This window comes from Chanos chanos, chromosome 8, assembly GCF_902362185.1.
Source record: "Chanos chanos chromosome 8, fChaCha1.1, whole genome shotgun sequence".
Classification (NCBI taxonomy): Eukaryota; Metazoa; Chordata; class Actinopteri; order Gonorynchiformes; family Chanidae; genus Chanos; species Chanos chanos.
This window is the reverse complement of record NC_044502.1, coordinates 41,040,022-41,067,210: the sequence shown is the minus strand read 5'-3', so window position 1 is coordinate 41,067,210 and position 27,189 is coordinate 41,040,022. Positions and strand designations below refer to the sequence as shown.

The 27,189-nt window shown below is 43.8% G+C and overlaps 1 protein-coding gene across 1 annotated transcript in view; it reads left to right on the top strand.

Moving 5' to 3' along the window:
• The window catches only part of LOC115818417 (mannosyl-oligosaccharide 1,2-alpha-mannosidase IA), a 130,771-nt gene that overhangs the window by 48,718 nt on the left and 54,864 nt on the right, over positions 1-27,189 (top strand). Inside the window, exon 2 of the mRNA XM_030781787.1 lies at positions 13,669-13,765. Coding sequence (XP_030637647.1) covers positions 13,669-13,765 — 97 coding nt within the window. The remainder of the gene's footprint in view (positions 1-13,668; positions 13,766-27,189) is intronic.

The following is a 27,189-nucleotide window of genomic DNA, read 5'->3' as shown; positions in this document are numbered from 1 at the left end:
TCTTAGAGGACAGAGAAAGCTGAGCATTAGCTAACGGAAGGTAGTAAATACATTAGAAGAGGACACCTCTAAAACCCATTAGCTGGATGGTGCATACATGATAACACCAGATGTAATTTGACTGGAATTCAATCAGTTTCTGTTAATTTGCACACAGAAAAGAGAGAGTGGCACGTTACCTCTGTCTTTTCAGTCTGTGAATGTGTGTGTGTGTGTGTGTGTGTGTGTGTGTGTGTGTGTGTGTGTGTGAGAGAGAGAGAGAGAGAGAGTGCGTGTGTGCAGGTTGTTTTCCTGTAAGTGTAATGTAATTCTCCTCGTATGGGTCCAGGTTTTGAGAGCGGGGTTTGGGAGTTACAAGTGAGAAAATGCCTCTGTTTGAGGCTGCATCTTAATCAGAGTATTCCAGGGCCTGGGCGTTTCTCTGTCACCTTTAATGAATTAGTAGCGGTTATCAAACGCTCGCAGTGCAAAAAGGGCATCTCTGGACAGTTCTCCTGCATAAAATTCTGTAATTCATATACACAGAGGCAATCTGGGGAGAGAAAAAAAAACAAGTTATCTGAAACAGGGCTTGGTTCTCAGTCGCAGGATCTCTCAGTAGACTTCTTAAGTGTCAAATGCTGGTTTAAGAGCAAATATAGCAGGTTGACAGCTGCATGGCTTTTAATGGCTTCTCTTGGAGACAATTAGGGGGGGAAAAAACACTCAGAGCAAAGCAATAAACGATATAGTACATTAACACCTTCTAATGTTTAGAGGGGCATTAGCTGTTGTTGACCAAAGTTGCTCATAAAACACATTTGCATCCATGGACAGTGGCGTTTAGCATGTCCAAAATCTTACGAGAGGCGCCACTGCGCTCTCGTGGGTCGTTCAGGAGCAGTGTTTTCCTAATGTTCGAGGTTTTACCGATAAGGGTCTATGTTACACAGCACTTAATAAATTAGACATGAATAAATGTATGAACTAAATCAGTCATAGTCTGTGAAGCTGTTTAGCTTCAGATCTTGATCTCAGGGGTAAACGTAGCAAAAAAAAAAAAAAAAAGTGCTTTTACACATCTTGACCCGCAAAAAATGCTTCATGGAAAGAATGATATTTTGAGACAGGAGGAGGATATACAGGGAGAGGATGGATGTTCTAGAGAGCCTGAGGTTTATTGTTTTTGCAATTCAATTGGATCTGTGACTCTGATTTTATTAAAGTTTAAGAATTGCTTCGCCGTGCAGACACCAGCACAGAAATAAGGAAGAATAATGTTTCCCATCATCTCTAAGCTGGATGGAGAAGGTGAAAAATCCATAACTTTTCTTGCGACTGCTCATATCTTTGGAGAAACTGCCGCGCAGCGTGGCATAAGTTATCGGCGCGTGAATTTGTTAATAAATTAAAACGCCGTCTCTGAGCTACGTTGTTTTCCTTTATCAGCGCGTGTTGCATCTGCATTGCCGTTATTAAACGGTAATTTACGAGTCTGTGTCTTTGTGATAGAACCAGAGGAGGCGTAGTGCTGGCCTGCTTGTTTCATATTAATAGTGTTGTGTTTATGTTTTTCATGGCGATGGTTAAATGAAACCAGAAGGCATTCCCTTTTAATGCACTTCTAGAGACTAGATATACAGACCCTCAAACGTATTACCGTTAAGCCACGGAGCGTCTCGTGGCTTCTCTGCGTCTGCTCTGCGCATATATTTAACCGTATTTGCTCCTACATTGCTGTTTGCATAGATAGACACTGTTTTAATTAAACAGTGCTAACATACACCAATAAAGGCCGTTATGGAGTGTTAAATGAGGATGTTTTCGACTCATATGTTTTGAATTGCAAGGGCGTACGTGAGGTGTATCTAATGCTATGGTTTATTTTGAAAGGGAAAAAAAAATGTCATGCTGGAATGCCAAGAAAAAGTCAAAAATGGAGGACTTTCTTTTCCTGTGGAGACAGTCCTGAGGTTGTCACACCGTGTTACCGCGTGGCAATGTCTCGGCTCATACACCTGTGACACACGAGAGAGTTCAAAGCCTGTCTCGGCGTTTGATGTCAAACGTCAAGGAAGCAACTTGAAGGTGCCTGCCGACGGCATTTCAGCCTGCACCCGTACCAGGATTTATTTCTACTGAGGGTATTAGAAGCCGAGAACAATTTCGTGACTTTTTTTTTATGAATCATACTCATTAGGGTGTAAAACGGGTGACAAAAGCGCGCCGCGTCTTCATACTAATAGCAATTTGTGTCAAAAGGCAAATGGGCTCATTCAGCGCTGATGTACGGCCGTCATTGTCGCAGAGACGGGCGCAGTGTGGGATGGTTTAATAAAGACCTCGTCGCCCCCACCCCTCCCAGTTTTCACTCACCGTCCTCCTTTGGTTCGCTCTGAAACTAACAGTTCAGAGGACGTTTACAGCACATTATAGAACATCTCCAGTATGAGAACCGGAAGAGCTCCAGGCACGTATACTCAGTGTATTTTTAGTCTAGTGTGTTTTTTATGCTGCGATGTCAGATAATGTGCAAAAAAGAAAAGAAATGGAAAAAAAAAACACCTGGAGATGCAGCAGTTTTGAGGGTTTGAGGGCATTTGTTCGTATATGTGTATGTATGTGTGTCTGTGTGTGTTTCTATGTATGCTCTTATATACTTACACACACACACACATGCGCGCGCTTTTAGTCCATGTGGTGAATATGAAGGTTTCAAAAATGTGTGAGACTTCTGTTTCATCATCCACTGTTCACTGCACAACCGTCTCTGTAGGCATCCATCATTTAAAAGAGCAACACCATCTGTCTTTTATTTAAAAAAAAAAAAGATTTGGTTATACACTAAAACCAGCCTCACATTTCTTCTTTTGATGTTTGGAGGAAGTGTCTTTTTCAGGTCTGCTCTAATAAGCCATCTCTCTCATCGTTAAGCCCGAAAAGCACCAAACATAAAGAGCACCATTATCCCAAAGCAGCAGATTCCAAATTGTCAATTTCTTACGCACAAATTACTTTCCCCCCAACTCCAACAACATCTCTGTTTCCTCCCCACCTATAAGCATTCTCCTCTTCCTTCCTCCTATCTTCTTCTCACGTGACTTTTTTTTTTTTTTTGCCTCTGGAAGTTCACAAGGGTCTTCGTCAAGGAGACTGAAGCATTGTGGGAATAAATCTACAAACACACTGCGGAGGCTGAAGATAATGCTTTTATGACGCCACAGAGCCGGCGCGTTGTATTCAACTTTAGTCCTTTAACAACAGGCTTTCTTCCTGTTGATTAGCGTGGCTCACACACTTTGAGCCTCAGGGCGAAAACTCAGTTCTGTGTTAAAACTCTTAAGCCAAAAAGTTGAACATTTCCTACAATCCTCACTCCGTGGACTTTTCCGTGGTGGCCGTGAAACATCAGCTCCAAGCTGGGGAGAAGCTGTGCCTTTGTATATCCAGATGCTCTCTCTCTCTCTCTCTCTCTCTCACACTTCCACTGTAATTACGCAGGCATACTCAACTGATTCAGTGTTGGCCATTAACACACCCAGGCTCTTTCTGCCACCTGATGCCTCCTCCCTGGCTCCTCTTCTCTCCTTCCGCCTGTGTGGGCACGGCCGCCCGTTTGTAATTGGTGGCCTGCCCATAGGCTGAGGGTGTGCGATCCAGTTGGCTCTGTTAAAAAACAGCTTGACGTGAACTTAGGGGTCTGAAACCCAGGGCTAAGAACTACCCCCTCCCTCCCCTTTGTATCCTGTCCCACTGGCGCACCAAGGAGCCATTAGTGCCTGAGTGTGGCCAAGGGCCAACGAGACCTCCACACCCTCTCTCAGCCACCTTCAGAACACACACGGATGAACTGGCTTCGGGGCAGAACACATTGCCGTCATAACAATGGGAATTCCCTCGCCCCCCCTTTTTTTCCCCCTTATTTGTGTCTGACAGCGTTATGACTGCTAATTGCGGTCTTATTAAGCAACGTTAAAATGAAAAGTGTGACAGCTTTTTGAATCTTTCACCCGTCGCTCAGGGGCGTGGTCCCTGCTCCTCCGTCATCAGTCCCCTGCGGTCGCCGCTCGGGGGGGGGGGGGGGGGGGGGGGGGGGGGGCGTAAGGGGACTCAGGAATGCCAAAAGGCATCCTGGTACTTAGAGGCTCTGGGCTCCGATCGAGCCATTTTAATGGCCTCTCCTTGGCTATTTTCTCTTACGGCATGAATTTTTCATGATGTCTTTAAGTTTCAGCCGCGGCTTTGGTCGTCGCGGAGACTCAGGAGGCTTCTTGGTATGAGTGATGCGTGGCTTCTAATGATCGGATTGGGAACTGCTGGTAAAGAGCCGCCGGAATGAGAGAGGAGAAGGACAATCTAGCGTGGTGTGCACACACATCTCTCTCTCTCTCTCTCTCTCTCTCTCTCTTTGTTTTACACATAAAGAGGTAAAGAGAGACTGTATTCCTCTGTGAGTAGGGGTGTGTGATAAAGAAGCTTGTTTATAAAGCAACTTAGAATCCACTATTTGTTCTGTTTGGTCAGGGCCAGAGAGATAAAAGGACCAGTGATGTCCTTTAATCTACTGGATTACAACGGTTATAGAGACGGTGATCTTGTATGTGTGTGTGTGCGTGTGTGTGTGTGTGTGTGTATCTGTATGTGTAATGTGTGTGTGTGTGTGTGTGTTATAAGAAAAAAGACATTTGGCCCACAGACAGATTCATTAACATGGGTGGAGCATTGATCAAATCCAATTCAATCCAGTTATTCAACGCGGACATCCTCGTGTGCCTCAGGGACAATTATTTTGCCGTGTTTTTATCACCAACACAGACATCTCATTCCTTTGACTCTCTCTCTCTCTCAGTTTCTTCTCCCAGTTACAGTCGCGTCTATTGTTCTTTCCCCAAATCCTCAAAAGCTTCCAAAAGTTTTGTTTGTCTTGAGTAATTTCCTGCGGCTTTTTTTCTTCATGCATCACGCCGTAATTAAAGTGTCCGGCGCAGACCTAACAGCCATTTCATAATTTGTTGTGTATTGAATACATTTCACATAAATATACCGCACATTCTCCGCGTTTGTTTGATGTTTGTTTATTCTCCAGATTTCTTTTTTTTTTTTTTTTTTTCTTGTGGAGGAATTTACATCATCTGATGAGACTAATGTTTTCACCGCATACCTTATGCTCGCCAGGGCTAATTTTCAACTGCAGTCGAGAACCAGCTGTACAATTAGAATTTTAACAAACAGTCCAAAATACCATTTTCAGTAACACACTGGCTCTGTACCACTGAAAAAAAATGCCCCTGCGACTCGCACGCAGAGAAAACAAAACCACTTCTCTTTTTAATCGTCATCAGGCGCCCTCTCTGCAGCCAAACGGTGCTCGATGATGGGTCGGCTGACTCTGTATCTCAGGGTTTCGTTGATTTAGTACCATATAGATTCTGATTGGAGTTCACTGAGGTTCTCTGTTTTGTAGGCCAGGCTTGTAATGGACTTCCAGACTTTGCTGAGACAGCAGTGGACCTCAGGTGGCTTTCTGTATTCTGTGCTAAGCCTTCAACCCCCTGGTATGAATGTGTTTTAAACAGCGAGGAAACGGTTTCTTTTCGCCTTTGGTGTGTGCTGGTTCTTGTTTGTGTGTGTGTGTGTGTGTGTGTGTGTGTGTGTGTGTGTGTGTGAAGCTGATACAGTACTTTCTCTGCCAAAAGGTCTCCCTGGCTCTGCCTGATGACACAGCACCTCGTTAACGAGCCGGTGTCTCGGCATTCACGAGTGGAAGGGGAGAGAGGTGATTTATTACCCATGATCCTCTCTGCCCTCCTCAGACTGAAGTGACGCTTAGCTTATGGCACAAACAGAACGGCTGCATCACAAAAATACAGAGGGGAAAAGCGTCTGGGTATTTGCACGGCTAAAACCAATTTTAGTCTTATGAATACTGAGGTTTTCGCTGTTAGCAACAGACCCAAAGTTTTATTATTTTTGTATTTCGCACACACACACACACACACACACACATACACACACACACACACACACACACACACACACACACACACACAGACACATATACACACACACACTATTTCTTGAGTGCTTAGCAACTGTTTGAGCAGTAGCCATTGACTAATATACAGTGCAGTGTGGTGACATGACCTGGTTTGAAAATAAAGTGCAGTATTCCCCATTGTCTCTGATACAGCTTGCTGTAGCCAGACTAAACTTTTGTGTGTGTGTGTGTGTCTATGTGTGTTTGTGTTTATGTCTCTACATGATGAGTCATTTATGATTTATAGGCATGTGCCATCATGCACTGCTTAGGGATACATTAGACATATGACAAACCATTACGCACCGTAACCTCTACCCGCATATGGAGCTTTAGCCAAGAGCAAGAGACAGTTTGAGCTCCTTCTCTCTGTTCAGCCAGGGTTATGTTCATATCCTACTTCATCCTCTCTCTTCTCTCTCTCTCTCTCTCTCTCTCTCTCTCTCTCTCTCTCTCCCTCTTTCATTCCCACCCACTCCTACTCTCTTTTCCTCTTCTGGGCCAAGGTGAAGGTTGAGCTGTTGAGAGGAGATGAGGAGGTCACTGGTCCAAGTTCTTAGGGATCTAAAAGAGTAGAGACCACTCTCACCTCCGTCACCTGGTGAGCACTCAGTGACACTCCAATAGTGCATTGCAAATGGAGTTTCTGAAGGGGCATACAACTGCTGGTATCAAAAGATGTCTGAAAGCTGTCTTTAATTTCGTTAAATTCTTTGACACTCTCTTTTGATACCAGAGCTTTCATTGTATGGGATGTTTATCCCTGACCTTGTTCAATTTAGCGGTCGGCCCTCATCTTTAGCGTCCTCAGCAGTTTCTTACTCCGTTCTTATTTTTGAGGTCTTAAGAGATTTTGGAGCCAAAAAAAAACCCTTTTCCTTTTAAAACAAGGACTTCATCAAACTTTAATGAATTTTCTGCAGGAGGGAGTGTGTGTGTGTGTGTGTGTGTGGGGGGGGGGGGGGTGAACAAGAGAGAGAGAAAGACACAAATGTTGGGTGGCAAGGAATATGTTTGACAGAGGGGCTCATCAGAATTTTGATAGCATCCTCGGCACGTGAATGCGATCGAAAGGCTGAAAGTTTTTTAAGCAGCCGTCTCCACCGAGCTCTGAGGATTGCATCTGTTAAGGGGCGGGGGGGCTAGAGACTAGAGTTCTGTGTTCCCCTGATTTGTACTTGTAACATCTGAAATAGTGCAGATCCAGCAGCTTGCCTCATTTCCCATTCAGTATTTCAACCCTGAATAACTTAGAGTTAGTGACAAATGTAAGACAGACTCAGACACTTTCTGACAGAACCTTCGAATCACCTGTTCTCTTTCTTTTTTTCCAATCTTCCACCTAAAAATGAAGTTGCCTCCCAGCGGAGAACCAGTGGGCATCCCAAAAGAAATTGGAAAACTCCATTCTCCTCAGGTGGCTTGAGGATGATGCCTGGATTAGGAGACTTTTTTTTTTTTTTTTTTTTTTTTTTTCAGTGCCATGGGATTACAATTTCTTAGACCCATGTCATTTCAAACACTACCTCCTCATATGACACCCAGCTACCTATCTTATATTTTGAGCGGCGGGTGTGTTTTGGTGGTTTCTCAGCTATATCAAAGTGATGAAGGTGCGAATCGTTTCGGTGCCTGGACCTTGAAGCTTCCAGGTGGGAGCTTTCTCAGCACAATCCAGGTCCAGAGACTTGGCCTCCGAGATCCTGCTCCGCTATAACTTTTCTCTTAATGTCCAGCTGTGACCCTTCTGACTTTGGTTTAACGGTGACGGTAAATCACTGTCTGCATGTAGTAGCTTTCGGGGGTTGTGTGGGTGTATGGGGCGGAGGAGGAGGTGCTGCTAAATTGGGGTATAGAATGGAACGGGGGACGGGGGACACCTCGATGTGCTCATCCAAAGATCTGGCTCATAGCCAGGACAGTCACCCAGACGTCTGAAACCTCGGTGACCGTGATAACGTGCGAGAGAGTAAGGAATTATTTGTCCTTGCAGAGGCAAGGCGGTAAACACACCCTGTTTGTGTTGGTCTGTTGTCTACTACAGATCTATCACAATCTTTTCTTGAGCTTGCCTAGCGTGACCTTCTCTATGTTAAGATCCCCTTAAAAGGAAAGGTTCTCTCATGGTTTTACAAGATCTGGGGTTTGGCTACGTTTTGCATATTCTAATACTCCCTGGAAAGTAATAGCAGATAAATGTTTCCACAGCAGCATGGGTTTAAATTTCCGTTCCAAGGAAATTTCCGGTCCTGGGGGCCGTTTAAGACTCGTTTGTCTAGACACGGTATTCACAAAATGAAATAAATTAAAAAAAAAAATGTTTTAAAAAAATCAGACAGCAGCCGTGTTTTGTAGGTACAGCTGCATGGAGCAGCTCTTTCAGTCAGAACCCAGGTCCTCTCAAACTCTTGCGCCCACTCATTCATTCAGTCCTCCATTCTCTGTTCTCTCCTTCCTGTCCTCATCTCTGTCTCTCTCTCTCTCTCCTTCTCTCTCTCCTCTAAATATCCCTTCTCTCTTTCCCTCCCCACTACAGCTGTTGGCAGTCAGCGCAGACGGAGGCTCATGTCATCAATCTAATTCTCTCTCTTTTGTCACTCACATGTTTTTTTTTCCCCCCTCTGTTTTAGTTTGATAATTACCTCAATTGCCTCTCCATTGCATGTCAGGGGTCTATTCTGAGCCGAGGCTCATGTATTCGGCCCCTCTCTTTCTGCACAGCTGAGTGTCTGAAGATCAGGCAGCTCAAAAGTGCTACTTGCAGTCACTGGCTATTGATTAAGTATCAAGATGGCAGGGACACTTGCCGCGCAGGAAGCTGCAGATCCATTGCAATTAGCCAGCCGGAGAAAAGCTACAAAGCGGAACAGTTTTCATCTGTATGAGGAGCTGGTTTTTTCGCTTCTTTTCCCGGGAACGCCAGTGGCCTCACTTTGCTAGTGTCCCCCGCACAGGTGGTGAAGAGGTTACACACATACATGCATGCACACAGGGTGTGTGTGTGTGTGTGTGTGTGTGTGTGTTTCTGAGGATGATTCATTCAACAAAGGTTCTTTTTGTTATTGGAAAGCCACTCAACAGCCAATCATCAGCAGTTCCGTGGTTGTAATTTATGCCCGTTATTCCTCTAATTGGGCTACTACTGCTATTCCTCTGATTGGGTTTCCTCTTGGATATTTTCAGCTTTGCCTTCAGGCATGAATGAATAGAAACACATTACCTTCACAAATTGGATTATGCGTGGATTATATGCACAGAATGAACGTTGAGATGAATAAAGGAGCACTATGCGGTGTTGCGTTGAAAGATTTGCCTTTTCTAAAAAGAGGACCCTGCAATTCGTTCTTTCTGCCCCCCAGTTCATCCTGTTTAAGGATTGCAGATTAGGTCTTTTGTAAAGGCACATTATTTATCCCTTTCTCACTTTCCCGCGAAAGCGCAAGCTGACGCAGAGAGAAAATTTGCCGTTTTTAGGGACTTTAGATTGATATCGTGCCGTTTATTCACCAATGTCTACAAATCATTGGATGTGACACACGGTGGGGGTGGGGGGGGGGAGAAAAGATGAAAAGTCATTTCTTCTATCATCAGTTCGAACCTACGGAGATTTCGGAGGAGAGGGGGGGAATTAGTGAAGAGAGGAGAAAATACTTTGAGCAGAGAAATGAGGAGAGAGAGAGAGAGAGAGAGAGAGAGAGAGAGAGAGAGAGAAAAGAAACACTGTTCATGTTTCACACTAATGGCTGTTTCACAGTAATGGTTGTAAATCAGTCAGTGAGGTAAATGCAGGAGAGCCTGGTGCTTACCTTCACCGTGTCCTCAGGAAGCAGAAGCATACAAGGCCTTCCTCATAAAACACAGATTCACCGAATCATCGTTAATGTCACCTTCCGTCTCTCCTTCTCTCTCTCTCTCTTTCTCCCCCCGTGTAGCATAAATAACTGCCTTGCCGGCGATTTCCAAAGTCGTTCGTCGTAAAACGAGGCGCTCGTTTTGTCTCGGCAAATTGTTAGAAGACGGTGCCGGAGACAAAAGAGTGGCGTGTGTGTCAGGCGAGGCCTTGTCGCCATGTGTCCGACACGCGCGGACCGTCTGGTTCCCGCTCTTCGCTGTGGTGCAGGGCCGGGTGCTGCTGCTGCAGTGTGGAAGGGCTTAAGAGGCAGGCAGTCAGTCAGTCAGGCCCTGCTGGGCTACCATGCTGAGATGAGAGGCCTGAGTGCGCAGTGTGTGGTGGTAATGGCTTTGTACTCTGTTTTTCATCTTCGGGTGTTTTGAAGGACCACGTTTGGAAATTCATTGTGTTTGGAATTTGTCTGTATTATTATTATTGTAGTTATTATATATTTTGTGACAAAGAAAAACCTTTTAGGTGGCCTTGGCAGTTTTTTAAAACACGTGTTTATGGTGTTCGACAATGTCACCCAGGCGCGCACACACACACACACACACACGCACAAACTGATGTGTGATTTGAAGAAAAGATATGTTGCCAAGAGGGGTAATTTATCCGAGGATCAGACAGGGTGAGTGCATTCTCTCATTAAGGAGAACAAAAATCTCCAAATGTTTTAGTAATGGGGTTTTTTTTTCCCAGTCATCATGCTGCTGTCATTGACAAGATCAAAACCACTCACACTGCATGTTCTCTTTCAAATCTTAATTTAAGCTCTGTGTGTGTGTGTGTGTGTGTGTGTGTTTGCGTGTGTTTGCGTGTGTGTGTGTCTGGGTGAGCGGCTGATTGCGTTTTTTTTTCTTTTTTTTCCATTCTCTCCGACGCTCTCGTGGGCGTTTTCGTATCTGGAGTTGCGCAGCGCCGTGATCCGCGATAATCCCTCCTGCGGCTTTGATTCCCGATCCAGAGAGAGGAACGGGCACGTCAGCCACTCTGATCAATCCCTCTTTCATTTTAATCACCAACTTTGTCATGAAATTGACCCACTTTGTTAAACAACCAGCCAATTAGTTAGGCAAAGAGCAATCGATGTACTTCCAAGCCAAACTTACTTAAGTTCAGAAAAGGTCATCGGGCTTCCTAGGGAGTCTGCCAATGACTCGTGTGTCCGTACTGTTGTTGCAGTCACTGTCAATTTGTACAGTATGGCTACTGGTTTTCCGGAAGATTCTGCTGGCTGTAGCCTTGCTGATATTTGATCCAGGGTAACATATGCCAAGGTTTCCACCTCAGTGGACTGAGGATCTTCTTTATAGTTGTTCATGGTACACATCTACCATATCAGGAATAGCTGGATAAAATTCATTTGAAGATGTGTCTCGTTGAAGGAGTTCTTGTGATTCAGAGTACCAGTGGCTCAGTGGTTTTGTCGAGGTAATTTTCTCTAGATGGTGGTTCAGCGCTTTGCATTTGAGTATGTTCTTTGAAGTTCTGGAGATTAGAAGTGAGAGCCTGTTGAACTTTCTGGAGATGGGTTATTTTGGCAGAATGATTCAGGGTGCAGAATGGTGCCTTTCGGAAAAAGATAACATCTTAAGGGTTTAGTGGAAGTTTCTGTGTTGTTTCATTGCTGTCACAATAATGCAGAACACCTGTTATTTGTGGGAGTCTGCACCCATGTGCCCGTGTTTGATGCTCTTGATGTTCCTGATAGAAGCGCTTTGGCATTCTATCTCTGTCCATTCCAACATTTCAGCTTGGGTTCTTTTCCGTGTGCTTTTCTGGTTATCAGTATGGTTTGCTCTTTACGGATAAAGTTGATACGAAATCCAAAAAAAGTTTTGTGGCATTTTGTGTGATTTATTTATTTCTGTATTTTTTTTTAAAACCTCTTTCATTTCAACCTTCTGGATATTGATGTTGCTTTACCATTCTACAAAATGACATATTTCTGAGAATTAATTAAGATGAAACTTGTGCGGTGCGTCTTTTCTCCCTTTAATTTGCGCGGAGTCGAGCACCCTTGTCAGCGCTAAGACAGACGCAACACTCCCCTGCTCCCTGAGGCAGACTCCTCCACATCCCGACACTCTCTCTCTCTCTCTCTCGCTCTCTTCCTTCAGCAAAGAAAAAAAAAAAAGTGTGCCATCCAAATATGTCGCTTTAATTCCCTTCTCATATCCTCAGTATCTCTTACCCCCCCCCCCCCCGCCCCCCTCTTTATGTTTCTCTGGAAGCTCGTCCACATAAATTACTAGCCCTCACCTCGAGCGCTTTTTTGAAAGCTTGCCATGTGAAGTTGTTTGGCAGCAGACTTAACTTGCACAGTCAGATGGCGCTCTCCTGGCTCACGCTACACACTGTGTCAGCCTATGAGCAGACCCTGGCATTTTAAAACAGGACTGTTCTGGAGAGACCGATCAAAGGTGAGGCTGTCACGGGGGGGGGGGGGCTAGAGCGAGAGATGGTGGTGGGTGGTGGCACATAGACGTGTTTTTTCTCAAATCGGAATAATTTTTCGAAGAGCATGTGCTCTCAGGCCGCAGAGGAAGAAGAGGCCACCCGCCCACGTGAGGACACCAGTCTTCAACTTTGGCTGTAAATCACGGTCGAATTCCTCCGCCAAGGGCGCCGCTGCTTTTCTGTGTACGATCACTTTTTTGGAACCTTGACCTTTTTGTTCAAGTCCATCAGCGCAGTCCTCAGCACATCATGCCCGTGTTCTTTTGTCTTCTCTCCGCTCTCTCACGCTCTATCTCGTCTCATTATGTGCCAGGGGAGGCAATCTGTATCACTGCTGGAAAATATTGGAAATCTTCCAAGCTGAGGCTTAGCTTGTGAATCGACTCTTCCTTAGCATAACTTCTGGAGAAGTCTTGAAAGCTCATACGTTATAGGTTAATTCTGACTAACTCTAGTAACCTTGTGACTCCTCTGATGCTTCTGTCCACCAAAAACAAATCTCAGGGTTTCAGTGTGCTGGAAAAATGTTTCAGAAATTCTTTATATGAGACTTCAAATAGTACTGGATTGAACTGGGCATAAAAAAAATGTCCAAACTAAAACTGCTGTATGGAGAAATAAACAGTGTCTATGGCCTTCTAAAGATATGAAAACAAGCAGTTTTTTTTTTTCTTTAATTTATTTTGCTGGGAGTAGCTTTCGGTGGTGTTTGCCTATTCATGAGTTTATGTATTTATTTCATTAATATCAACCAACTTTGCCTGTCTTACAGCACAGCTAATTATAGCAGCTTGTTGCTCGAGGCAAAGATGAATAGCATGAAGTTGGATCTTCTCTTGTGGAAAAATGATGAAAAATTCTCTGTTTGATCCTCATCCATTTCACCCATTCCGCTCTCCCTTTCTGAATTTCTCATCACTCCTACACATATATCCACACACATCCCTCACTCAACTTAGTCATACCAACTCTTAGGACATTCATCTACCAAATTTGTTCCTTTACTGGAGAAATTCCAACCCACACGTGTTGCCCGGTGGTTTTTTAAAGCTGGGTCGAAACAGGACATAAACACTTTGTGTTGGGGCTTAGTAGGATCAATATCACAGTTAATCCACCTGCTTTATGCATTATAATATCCTTGTCTCTTTCTTGCTGATCCATGGCAAGCCAATGGAAGGTCGATATATCTGAGTGTGAGACACATGTTGTATTTTTTATGGGGAGAAGGCCATCGGTTTGATTATGCCTGGCAATAGTGGCACATATCTTGACCTCTGCTCTCTTGTCTTTCTAGATGATGAAGTTTGCCTGGGACAGCTATAAGCAATACGCCTGGGGGAAGAACGAACTGCGGCCACTCACGAGGAACGGTCACATCGGGAATATGTTCGGTGAGTGACGGTTTGCTACCTGCAGCTGTGGTCTTCTTCTCAGGTCTGACTGTGCTGACTAGATCATGTTTTTTTTTTTTTTTTTTTTCTTTTTAATAAACACTCCAGAGTAATGGCTTTTTATTGCCTTTGCTTTCTTTCCTTTAAACATATCGTACAGTGTAGCTTAGCAACGGGTCGGTCAGTGCATAGGTGTACAGGTCAATGCCGATGATTCACTCCAGGTTTGTGTTGCTGCTTTGAATAAAATATTGCATCATGAAGCCTACTCTGTCATATACCACTTCTCTCTAACCTTGTAGCCCAAGCCTTTATAACAGATGTAGCGCATTGAGTTTATGTCTGAAAGTGAATTTTTAAGACGTGACTTGGTTTGGATCATAGAGGTCTATGACATGGTATAGGTTTGAAGTATAGGGTCTACCAGACACAACTTACATCCAACCAGTCTGTCTAAAGTATCGCCTTCTCAGTGGCGTGATGTGGACCCCCACCCCCCCCTCCACCCTTTGCTGTCCGTCACTCTCTCCCCCCACTTTCAGCTGACAGCCTGTGACATTTTGACATGCTATTGGCTCTAATTGGAGAGAGCTGGTAAAGGTTTGGAAAGTCTCTGGTGACTTCGTCTGTGTGCGCGAGTGTCGACTTGTTCCCACACTGCTCGGGCTCGGAAGGAAATCCTTCGATAAAGCTCTTAATAACGGCTCGATCCGGTTTTAATGAGGAATCGGTGGGCAAACGCCTGCGACACCTGCCCCGTTCTTCTGTAACCCTCCTCCTTCTCCTCCTCCTCTTCCTCCTCTTCCTCCTCCTCCCCTGAATCTGTTGGGGCTCGTCCTCCAACGCCTGGCAGACACGGTGGTGTTCTTCACTGAGCTCTAATGACAAAGCTACACACTACGTTTGACATTTGGGTCCTCAACTAAATATGGATTTTTCTTTTCTTTTCTTTTTTTTTTAATCGATGCACGATATTATTCATGAGATGCAGGAGAGAGAGAGAGAGAGAGAGAGGAGTACTGTTCTGTGACATATTACCCTACAGTCACAGTTGTATCACTGTTCTGATTTGCCACGCGAAATGTCACAGAATAGAATCCTTCTCAAAGGTTGATTGGTTAGTTGGTTGGCTTATTTATGTATTTACTTACTTATTTATTTATTTCTCAACGTGTACTAGCTGGACTATGGGTCCCTTTACTCAGTGCTGTAGGAGTGTAACGTCATATAGCTAGTGACAATAAACAGTCACGCGCAGAGAATAATAATAATAATAAAAAAAAAATCCCATCAGGTTTAGAGGTCACCTTCATGTTGTCCCCAGCTCAAATGATTCAAGACTTATCATTTAATTGATGTTGTTATCGGGACAGTGCAATTAGCTGTGGAAAAATATCTTTCCATGAAGATTTCGCTCGATATTATGAGCAATGTGCCGTGTAAATGGCGAATGCGCGTTTTCCCTACGTTTCCGAAAATTAGCTCTTCCTCTTGAGCGTAGAAGAGGGAAACGGCTTACTTCAACCAGTATGGCTAATCCGGAGAGTAAATGACTTTTTTTTTTTTTGGCTCGTTCGATATCCTTTTTTTTTTTTCTTTATGTCTGTTTTTGTGACGCGGAGGAATGCCTGGGTAGATGAGTGAAGTCTTTCTCTCCGCTTTTGACTGTTGTGCTGTGAAGTGCTATGGAGGAAGCCAGGTATGAAATTGAATGCTGTGTTCTATAATTTAATCCCGTGAGCAAGCAGAGATGCAGGGAGATTGGATCCCCGTTTAGCCTACTTGTAAAAAGTCATGTCAGTATGCCTAAAGCCGGCGAAACAGCCCCCCCTCACCCCACCCCCCCCCCCCGTCTCCGTCCCCGTCCCTGTCCCTGTCCCCCTGCACGTCTCAGAATGACACACACACACACACAGAGAGAGAGAGAAACATCTGCCGCTCGTTCTTCCCCCTTTCCCTCTTTTGCTCTTCCTCCCTCTCTTTCTCTCGAATGCACTCTCTCCTCGATTTCTCATTCGCTCGCTCTCTCACTCTCCCTCCAATTGTAGCCATACCTTATAATCTGTGTGATGGGCATATCACATCTCTTCCTTGACCTTCATCATAGAGGCGCAAAAGCGTTATAACTGCAGTGTTTTATGGAGAGGCGATGAGATCGATGAATAATTAAGAAGCCTGAATAAATAAGCAGCCCAAAAAGCAAGGGTAGGCACATGCGAACATTTTCCACAGACTGAATGAACGGCATTCTGCTCTCTTAAGTGCTCTGAGCCGTGGACGGAATTAATTAGACAGAGAGAAGTGAAAAAGACCACATATGCACACACACACACACACACACACACACAAGGAGGGAGAAAAACCCTATTGAATGTAAACTGTGATTTGAAATGTTTTTTTCCTGATGCTGGAGCTGCCCTGCACTGCCCTTAGGTCAAAGGCCATCAGTTTGCACAGGGACCAAATTCATGCGTGGGAGTTAAAATAGTATTTCAGTGTTTAGAGGAGCTCATCAAAACGGAAAAAAAACGTTGTTTTTACGTAAATTAAAAAAAAAAAAAGAAGAAAGAACTACAGCGTACAAAATGGTGCATTTTTAATTGTGTGCATGTAGAAAGAGAATCATTCATATCACTTCTGCATTAATGTAGTTTTTAGATATTGAAAGCGCTAATGGTATTCATTTTGATTAATGTACATTAATAGTCCAGTATGATAAGGATATGCAGTGACAGTTTATATGTGGAAATACTGAGGTTAAGTGTCACAAACTCACTCTCAAAACCTTGAGATTGTTCTGCTTTGGCGTCAAGGGCTATCTGTTATTAATCTCAGCTGAAGGACAGTATCAAAACTATCAAATCAATCTGCAAAATGTATGTATCAGCGTCGGTTACTCTGCTGCTATTAATTTATATTTCACCATCGACTCTTCTAGCGTTCCATTTAATTCAATCAAGAAGACAAGTTATCCGATAAACATTTGATTTTGACAAACTGAAATTCATTCCACTTTATAAAGATTTGCTGAATACTGTGATCTGGTGTTTTCTTTTTCTGTTTTTCTGTTTTTTGTTTTTTTTTTTGGTTCCTCTTCACTTTCTTCTTGTTCTTTTTTCTTGCTCGACTCAGAGCTACAAGGAAATTGAGAGCTGACGATCGGTTTCCTGTTCAATTTGAAAACGGCTGAAGAATGTCCCTGTTAAATTCCAGAATGACACTTTGAAAGCTGATTGGTCAAAAATGACAGACCTTCTTTGTGAAGGACCTAACGGAGTCCGGGCAGAAGAGTAGGCAGCATTGTCATGTCTGTCAGTGAAATGAAACATAATTGCCAATTATCTGAAAAGGAATCCGGTTTCACACATCTCTATACACTTAAAGAAAACTGTGTGATAAAAAGGTCATGGGTTTGTTTGTGTGTGTGTTTCATCATTTTTTCCTCACCTAAACAGTTTGTTAAACTGATTTATACAGTCTGAAAATAAGTTTTGATCTCGTTTTTTATGCTCGTGCTTCACTGAAATTGCACTCAAACTGCGTTAATTATAAGATATGTTATGAAGATGCACTGTGGAAATTTCCATCTCGTGTGCATTGTTCCTTTATAGGCTTTGGCAGAGACTCAAAGAGAGAGAGTGAGAAAGAGAGAGAGAGAGAGAGAGAGAGAGAGAGAGAGCGTTGAGCCTCAGTAAACATTGGCAGAGACTGCAGATGGAGCTGGTCTGTTTGTGTGTGTCGTGCAGTAGGACTGCTCAGAGTGTATCCTGATAAGACACAGGCCAGAGAGGTAGGCACTCTGACTGGTGTTAACAATGACACTGACACTGTCAGTAGGATGGGTCATAGGATGATGTCATACTCTCTCACAGCACAACTACCATCCAGATTCTTTATACAGTTACTCTCTGTCTGTCTCTGTCTCTGTCTGTCTGTCTGTCTGTCTGTCTGTCTCTCTCTCTCTCTCTCTCGCTCCTTTGTTACTTTGCCTTCTCACCAGCGGAGAAGCTCTCTCTTTTTTGCAGCCTCTGACACTCGGAATTGCCCGTTCATCTCTCTCTCTCTCTCTCTCTCTCTCTCTCTCTCTCTCTCTCTCTCTGTGTGTGTGTGTGTGTGTATGTTGTTGAGGGTGGGAGGAGGAAACAAGGCAGTGGTTTAGCTCTCTGGGCTGGCGTGACTTCGGTGACCCAGTGATGTGAGTGGTAGGCAGCGGGAGGAACCCGGGGCCATTACTGTTCATTATGGAGAGAGTAGGACTGACAGAGAGAGAGAGAGGTGATGCAGCCACACAGTCCACTGTACCACTGCTCCAGTGTGTGTGTGTGTGTATGTGTGTGTGTGTGTGTGTGTGTGTGTGTGTGTGTGTGGTAACAGCAGTAGTAGTTGGAACCGTTACAGAGAAGCTCCAGACTTCAGAGAATGAGTAGATATAGTTCTGAGAGAGATGTTATTATTATTATTATTATTATTGTTATGATTAAGTGCTTGGGCATTAAATCATGATGACTTCATACTTAATAATGAAAGAAATGTCAGCAAAAGCACTTGAGTGCATTAAATGGTTTGAGCCCATTGCCTTTAGAGCTCCCTCCTGTGCCTTTGTTTTATTAGAAGGACTGCTGTAATAACGCTGCTAATATTGTCCCGCCCTCTGTCTAGTGCTACACCGCTCAGCAAGTATGTGTACGCGCAAGGTTTTGTTTAGTTGTTTGTGTGTGTGTGTGTGTGTTGGTGTCTGTGTGTGTGTGTGTAAGTATGCGTTTAGGATTTAAGAGAGAAGAGAGAGAGAGAGAGAGAGAGAGAGAAGGTGCATGTGCACATGTGTGGGTTTGTGTTCTTATTCAGAAGTGTTTTTGTGCTTGTGAGTTTTGACCTCTGTGACTCATTGCTCTTTGACACTTTCTGTTCTTTCCAGTTAGTCACTACCCCACGCACTGATGTCCTTCAAACCTCATTCTGCAGCGAACAGATAAACACTGGCAGGATTGAGTCCGCAGGTCCAACACATAGATCACTGACTGAGATACACACACACACACACACACACACACACACACACACACACACAAGGCTGAAACAGGAACACCAGAGAGCATTAGAGAGAAGGACAATAGCTCACAACGGTAGAGAAGTCCTGTCTTGTTTTCAACTCTGTGGCTCTGGTTAAAGGCAATGCTACATCTTCCTCTGGAGTTGTGCCAAGCATGACAAACATTTTGATGGGTGTATATTTCTTTCCAAAATTAGGTCCTTCTTAACACTTTAAAATGGCATACAACCCATGCTCAACAGGTTTGGATGTACTTTTATTTACGGTTAATTGTGCATACTTTAACAACATTCAGCAAACATTTGGATTTTAGTTGTGTTTTTGATAGCCCTAGCATAAATATGTCAGCAAAGGTCAGTAACTAACTGCAACCCATTCCGAATCATTTGATTGGACAAGACTGATGAGACTGCAGACTTCCTTGCTGTTTATGCCCTAGGCATTGAATGTTCAATCCAACCACCAACCTTAAAAAAGAAACCAGTGACAAACATCAAACACTGTAGTCAGTTCTGTGCAGTTCTATCAACTGGCCTGTTCACTTTCAAAACCATGCGAGTGTTGCACACCTACTCAGGCCACCTTCTCAGGTCACTGACTAAACATGGTCACATGTCGTGTAAGCTCCAACCTGTCGTAGTGAAGGTGGCAAAACAAGCTAAGATGCTTTCCTGAACTCGCTTTCCTTATGGAATACTGAGGAGATCTTTTTGATTTTACGTAACTTTCCGCACATGTGCAACAGGAGTTTTCTTTGCAGTTGTTTGCTTAAGGAGGCAGACGGAGAAACCCAGATGTTTGGCCAAGGTCTCGATGAACTCCCTCTTGCAGATTCAGACTTGTAAATGAAAATTCAAACACGGTTTCTGAGACCAGCGGCACCGTGGCTCTCACATTCACGGTGAGCAGACAGGAATACACTGACACCATATGTTTTCAACGCTCTCTCTTCCCCACCTCCACCCTACACCACCCCACCCTCCCAAATGTTCCTGATTCACTTTCGCTTCTTGCTTTTAGCAGAGTATGAACCAACTGCTTGGGGCCCTCACACTTCCCAGGCTACTGTTTTTTTTTTTTTTTATTGATATAAGAATGTTCTAGAAGGAAGCTGGTGTGGCTTATTTAAAAGCCTGCCTCAGCCTTTGTCGAGGAACCCTCTGTAGTTTTAGCCAGACTTAAAACCTGAGGGTATGGTAACAGAAGAAACCGCAACTTTCCTTTTACGCTTTTTCACGCCGAACAAACAACTACACAAGACACTTTAATTACCACGGAAAGTTCAGTGCACGCTCTTTCACAACAGAAATTACTCTGACCCGCTGGACTCGCGCCAGGTTTGCTCCCCATGTGTTTGTTCTGACTCTTCAGGGGGTTAAAAGGGGGAGTTAAAATTTTCAGGTTGCCTCTGTTTCAACATGACGTGTCCTTGGAAACCTTGGCCTCCATTCACCCTCTACATCCCCAAATGCCGGCCTGCCCAGCCCCCCCCCCCCCCTCCCCCCACCTCCTCAAAATGGGGTGATCTAAACAGGAGAAAGAAAACAGAGGCCGACTTTCAGACGCCCTCCAAGATCTCAGAGTTTCTGTGAGTGATGGGATTAGACAAGCACAGAGAATGGCCTGACTGAAAAGCCCTTGTTCTTCAGACTGTTGGAAAACACAACCAGTTCTTCATGCCTTTGTGCTCTCAGAGAGGGAATTTGTTCCTCCTTTTTTTTTCCCTTCTTTTTTTTTCCAACCCAATCGTAAAATATTTGGTAATGGTATATTTACCGTCTAGTTTATTCTCTACTTTATCACAAGAAGGGGCCATGCTGTATCCTGTTTAATTATGTATTTAATGATATCTGATAAGGGCGGGCATGGTGGTACAGTGGGTGGAGCTGTTGCCTAATAGCAAGAGGGTCCAAGGTTCAAGTCCCAGCTGGATGGCCAGGGTGCTTTCTGTGTGGAGTTTGTGTGTTCTCCCCCATGTCTGCGTGGGTTTCCTCCAGGAGCTCCGCATTCCTACCACAGGCCAAAGATATGAAGCCAGGCGAATTAGGATAAGTGACTCAGAAAATGAATGAATGATATTTAATTTTAAAAAAAATGTGTTGTGCACATGTTGTTACTGTCTCTCTCTGCTCCTCTCCAGGTGGCCCGATGCTAATAATTTATACAAATGGTTTGAATAAAGGAGAGAGGGAGTGTAGATATTGGGCTTAGAAAATCTCTAATAAAAATCCTCTTCTTTTCTTTTGTTGCATTCAAGGATGAACCAACTACAGCCTATAATATGAGGTTAGGAGGACATAGTCCTCATCTGTTCAGACGGGCATAGCTAATGTATGCTTAATTTGTGGGTCAATAATACACCCAGTTTCATATTAAAAAAGCATGCAATGAGAGAATTCTAAAAGTACTTTGTGCAATAGAAAGAGCTGGTGAGAGAAAGGAGAGCGGTGCATTTGCAGTCAAACCCACATTGTCCCCTTCACAGTGCAGATATTGTCTTCTGCACTTTTTCATCCTGTAACAATAGCTGTCCTATGGGCATAATGGAATTGTCCAAAGTACAGCCCTGCAGGTACCCTCTGCCAGCCTTCTGCCGTAGTGCAAAAATGGAGAGAGAGGGGGAGAGAGAGAGAGAGAGGGCGAGAGAGAGAGAGAGAGAGAGGGCGAGGGAGGTAGAGCGAGAGAGAAAGTGCTCTTTCCTTTTCCACAATTTTTCTAACCTTTATCTTATCACAGCTTTGTCCTCTATAACTCCTAAACACCTTCACACCTCTTCTCTCCATCCAGTTCTCCATCCTGCTCTCCTCCCACCTGTCTCTCTCTCTCTCTCCTTCTCTTTCTCTCCCCCTCTCTCTGGCCCTCCCCCAGAGAGACAATTAGAGAGCACCAAGCCACTGCTTTTGGAAGGAGCCGTTCCAGTTCCCTGTATGCAAATAGCCATGAAATGGGTGCAAGAGATCAGCCTCTCTTTCCTCACCCTTGTACTCTAAGGAGCCATTAGAATGATGGACTTCCATTAAAAAAAAAAAAAAAAAAAATGAAAAAGAAAAAAAACACACACCTCACCTTTGACCAGTTTAAGTGGAGTCTGGGGGTGTTTTATGGGAGCAGCTCGAGAACTTGATTGAGGTGATCGATCAGTCAGATGATGAGGTCGACTGGATACATTATTTACCAGAGCCAATGTCAGTGTCTGGGGGAGAAAAAAAAGGGGCTGCTTTCTTTTTTTGGGGGGGGGGGCTGTGGAGGTGGGATGGGGGTTGTCTAGTGTTGCTGAAAGAGGGGTTACGGGAGGTGATTTGCTCTAGCCAGGTATTTTTAGTTTGTATCGATCGAAGTCTGTTCATTTGTGGACGATCGGTGACACTGCGGTAGAAATGTGATAAAGTTCTCCGGCGAACATTCAACGAAGGCAAGGCGCAGAGGGCTAGAGATGATCCGGGGATTCTTCCTGAAATGGTTTGGTTTTTTTTTGTTTGTTTCAGTTTGTTTATTGTTGTTGTTTTTGTTTTTTATCTTATGGCGTCGTCTTGGCTCCTTGTTTTCCTCAACCTTGAAACCTCTCCATCTCTTGGATCGTAAAGGATTTTCTCACGGCGGCAGTTCCAGAAGGAACCACCTCGGTTCTATCCATCGCCTCTCTCCCATCGTTCTTTGCTTTATAGTGAACGCGGCTTCCATCGCCTCGTGTCCTTCGGCGCTTTCCGCTCCGTCTGTTTGAGGGTGGAAGGGTGAAGGAGCGTCTTAAGGGTCTAAATGGGATGGAAAGACCTTTCGCCAGGGTTAAGTTGAGGCCTGGCTAAATGTGTTCTCTCTGAATGTTAGTTTGTTCCCTCTGTAAGCAGGAGTGGAGATGCCTTATCATTATGCCCTCCCCTTCCCACTCTTCCCAGGGGAGCCTTTTAAAGGAACCAGTGTGAAAGCAGGATGTAGTCCATCTCCATGGAGATGGAGAACTGGCTGACAAATTGTTCCCGAACCCACATCCTTCACTCATCTCTCTGTGGACTTGAACCCTGTTCCCCTCAGCAGTTCCCCATGTTTAATGTGAGTGAATGAGGCAATCATTTAATGACAGGTAAAATGAAAATCGCAATAGATCATGACCAATAGTCAGTCTCTAGCATCTCTAATATTTCAGTATTATATTATATATGTATTTATGATATATGTGATGATATGATATGATATGATATGATATGATATGATATGATATGATGTGAGGTAATATGATCATGGATCTGTTATTCATATATTATTATGAAAAATGCTCAGACACTGTGCTCTAAAACTGCACAGAGACGGGGCGAGGATGAGAGATGCATTAGGCGTTTTATTCCAGATTTGAGCGTTAATTGAGATTGAGATCACATAAATGCACATCCCTTTCTTGCATCCATCCCGTAGCGCAAACTCACTGCATACATTAAAGCCCAAACACCCCTGGTCTCATGAACATTGAGATTAAAACATCAGAGCCCTTAACTAGCATGCCTTTACGGGAAATGAATACATAGTAGCCATGGCTTAATGCAGGGTTTGGCAGGTTTACAGCAGGTAGACCATCTGTTTAAAGTGTAGCAGCTGTTTCCTACACTTTTAAAAGTGGTTTTACCCGTGTTTAAGTCAAAATCGTTTACGGCAAAGTATTTATTGTCAAATTCTGGTAATTGCTGTAGTTCTAATTCCTCATTATATGTTCAAAACTATCAGAAAGTTGGGGGGGGGGGGAGTGGTGGTGATTGGAGGACAGAGTTGAAAAATAAATCCTCCCGAGACACACGCTGTAGGATCTGTAATAGAGTTTGACCGTTGCCTCCTCCGGAGCAGGAGATCGGGGCAAACAGAGTGATAGAGTTCTTCTCCCCGGCAATAGGACGCTTATGTAAGTTTGGGGACTTAGAAATCTTATTGACATGGACAGGCATCTGTAAGCTGAAGACAGATAGGTGCGGAGGCCTCTGAGTACAGCTGTGTGGGTGTGTGGGCCTGTGACGGTATTTAAAGAAGAGGAGGTAGACATCAGGTCCTCCACCGCAAGCTTTGGGTACAGCGCTTCTGTCAGAACAGGTTTCTCTCAGCGCGGGATGATGGATTGGCTTGAGATCGCTCACTCTCTCTCTCTCTCTCTCTCTCTCTCTCTTCTGTGGTTGGACCAAGACAGCAGCCGGCAGGGAGGGCCTCACCGGACCCCGTCTGCTGCATCAAAATTCTCTAGCTCTCGTCCTCTCTCTCTCTCTCTCACACACACACACACACTCTCACACACTCATTAGTCAGTAAACTGGAGGCGTTCAATACAGAGTGAAGAGAAGCTGAAAAGAGCCAGTTGAGTGTAGAGACTAGAGGAGAGAGAGGCTAGAGAAGCATGTCGTACTCCTATGAGTCTGTTCCAATGAAAGATGGATCGTTGGATTTCCAGTCTGAATGAATACTTTCTCTACTTTATTCTTTGGGGCAAGAAGGAAATGGCAAATTGTTGTTAGAGTACACAGCATTGTTTTCCCAGTCCTCTGTCGTCCCCCTCCATGAAAAAAATCATTTTCGACATGAGATTTTCTCCCTCTACCTCTCAAAATACTAAAAAAAAGAAAAACAAAACAAAACAAAAAAAACAAGCCACAGCTGACCTTGGCTCTGTTGGTTTAAATGAAAGACGCAGGGAAAAAAAAAAAAAGTGTGTATAGTGAAGCAGCGTATCACCCAGGCCAGCCTGGAGAATTACAACAGAGATAATGAAAAAAAAAAAAAAAAAAAACCAGTCACAAATGTATGATGAGGTTGGGAGATTAAAAGGGATTGGACTGCTTTTTATGGTAATGACTCAGATGGAAAAAGGGGGATGATGGAGAGTTAGACCGGGGGGGGGGGGGTTTAGACATAAAAGGTGGACTGACTCCAGTTTGATCTTGTCCCCTTTATTGTCCTACCCTGGTGTCTATTTGCAGTCCGGTACAACGAGAGAGCGGTGAACTGAGCCTTAACATTAATGTACGTTTATGAGTTTATACACACACCCATGCGTGCATGCACACATGCGCATACACATGCTCTCTCTCTCTCTCTCTCTCGCTCTCTCTCTCTCTCTCTCTCTCTCTGGTTCCTACATTGTAAGCTGCATGGTGATGCTGACGTACTGTATCCATGGTGACCTGACCCAATGACTTGATCCGTGTTGTTTTTTCTGTAATCGCTCTTGGTCCGTTTACTTTCGAGCGTCATTCTCTCCCTCAAGCCTTTAAGCCCATAGAAGCTTTTTTTGAGCAAATTTTTAGTTCAATCACTTTCCCTACTATTTTTATCCTCTTTTAATCCCAGGTCATTATAAACTCAATATTGCTACACAGACCAACTGGATCAGCTCTTTCCATTTTAGTACAAAATGACACAGGGGCTTGTGTTCATATTTGGTATGAATGCATGGTGAACCTTTCATGTCTATTCATCATTTATCTTTGCTCAGATTTGCATAAAAGAGCCTCTCTCCAAACAGTAGAAGGTACTGCACCTGGTTATACCTTAACTAGCAATGTGAGGGATTTGATTGGTCTGCATATAATAACTTATGAGCCACTCAGGTGAGCTTAAGTGTGAGTAAAGGATTTTTAAGAGCCATGTCTCAGCTGGGTGTGTTTTTTTCCATCGAGTAGGTCTGTCATGGAGCAGTCTGGGCGTCGACTCATCCCTTGGTCTGGAGGGAAATGGGAATAAATAAATAACAAGCATGAAATGAATGTGGTGTGCGGACCCGCTCAGCCTGTGGGGTCGTGAGAAGTTTCACACTTTTTATTAGAGTTTGGTCTTGACTTCACAGGGAGGAAGACTGAATCTAATACTGTCAAGAGCTTTTAGTGGTCCTGGAACTAGACCCCCAGAGAGAGAGAGAGAGAGTGAGAGAGACAGACGGGGGGGTGGGGGGGGGGGCATAAAAGGGAGGTTGAGAATAAGTAGAGGCTAAATAGAGTAAAGGAGGAAGGGGGGTTGATTGAGTCCTCATAGCCCCCCCCCCCAAAACGATTACACATTTTGAATATATTTGACAGACTTTCCCAGCCAATTCTGACATTCCATTGGGCCAGTATAACTCGGCATGAAATTAAAGGTGAATCTTAAGCGGCTTTGATATGGAAGGCTAATTAAAGTGAAGAGTTCCTGAATCTGGAGTCTGATAAGGAAGACTGTTATGTCAATTCTCACCTTAATATGCTTCAGCATTTCATCTGGAGATCAGAGTGATTTTTCAATTTCCCCAGCCCTTCACAAGTTCTTCTGACAAATGTCAATTTATCATGAAGCCCAATGATAGAGTTTCATCACCTTGATATATTTTTAGTAACCGTATGCAAGAGTCACATCACCGCATATTAATACCAGTAAGTTTGGACCACGTCAGACGGTAACGTTAGTGTTCAGAATTTCACGTTCGTTCATTTTTGTAGATGCCTGTGGCTTTTGAGCGCACAGCAGGATTCGATGAGTGATAGCGATCATCTCTGTTTGTATTCAGTAGTAATTGCTTTTCTGTGTTCCTCAGGAGCTGAGTGTGTATGTAACTAATGAGATAGTTGTATTGGCCTCACTGGTCCTCTTTGAAGAATTCGAGATTAATTGGACCGAGCCCCAAGGTTCTCTTCTTTTAACACTTTAGGCAGGACTGTTTAATCATTTTATTGGATTTTTATTTTATTACATAAAAGGAAAATGTCAGACACGTCAGTGTGATATGGACAAACCTCCCATTCTCTCTCGCCAGTCACAGTTTGGCTCATGTCCCTTCTCAGAAACCCCTGAATGGAGCTTTTCAAATGACACATATTGCCCTTTTCAGTTCACCTCTGAATTTAAACATCTGGGAATATTTATTTATAAGAGGTCCTCTGTCTTCATAAACTGAGTAATTTCTTAAATGTATTTCTAAGAGTTTGTACACAGTCTAAAAGTGTTTGTACAGTCAGATATTTATTTATTTAGTTAGTTAGTTAGTTAGTTAGTTAGTTTGTTAGTTAGTTGTTTTTTTATTTGTAGTCTGAAAAAATATTTTCTTTTAACAGCTGTTCAGTTAATTTAGCAAGTTGTAAAAAAAAAAAAAAAGTCTCCTGTCATAAACTGAAATAAAGAATGGGCATTTGTTTCTGTTTCCTCTCTTTTCCAGAATAATTTCACGCACGTTCAAGATGTGTGACAGATCAATAGACGTGTCATGTGTGGCACGACCTCTGACCTGAGTTTGAACCGCGGCTTTAACTATGCTTGTGGCGGGAGTGTCGGTTACCTTAGTCTCAGCGTGTGACTGTGTTGGCTGAGACAGTTAACTGCTGGATTCTTTGATGGAGTACCAGAGATTATCCTCCGGTCTCTCAGCTCCTCTGTCCAT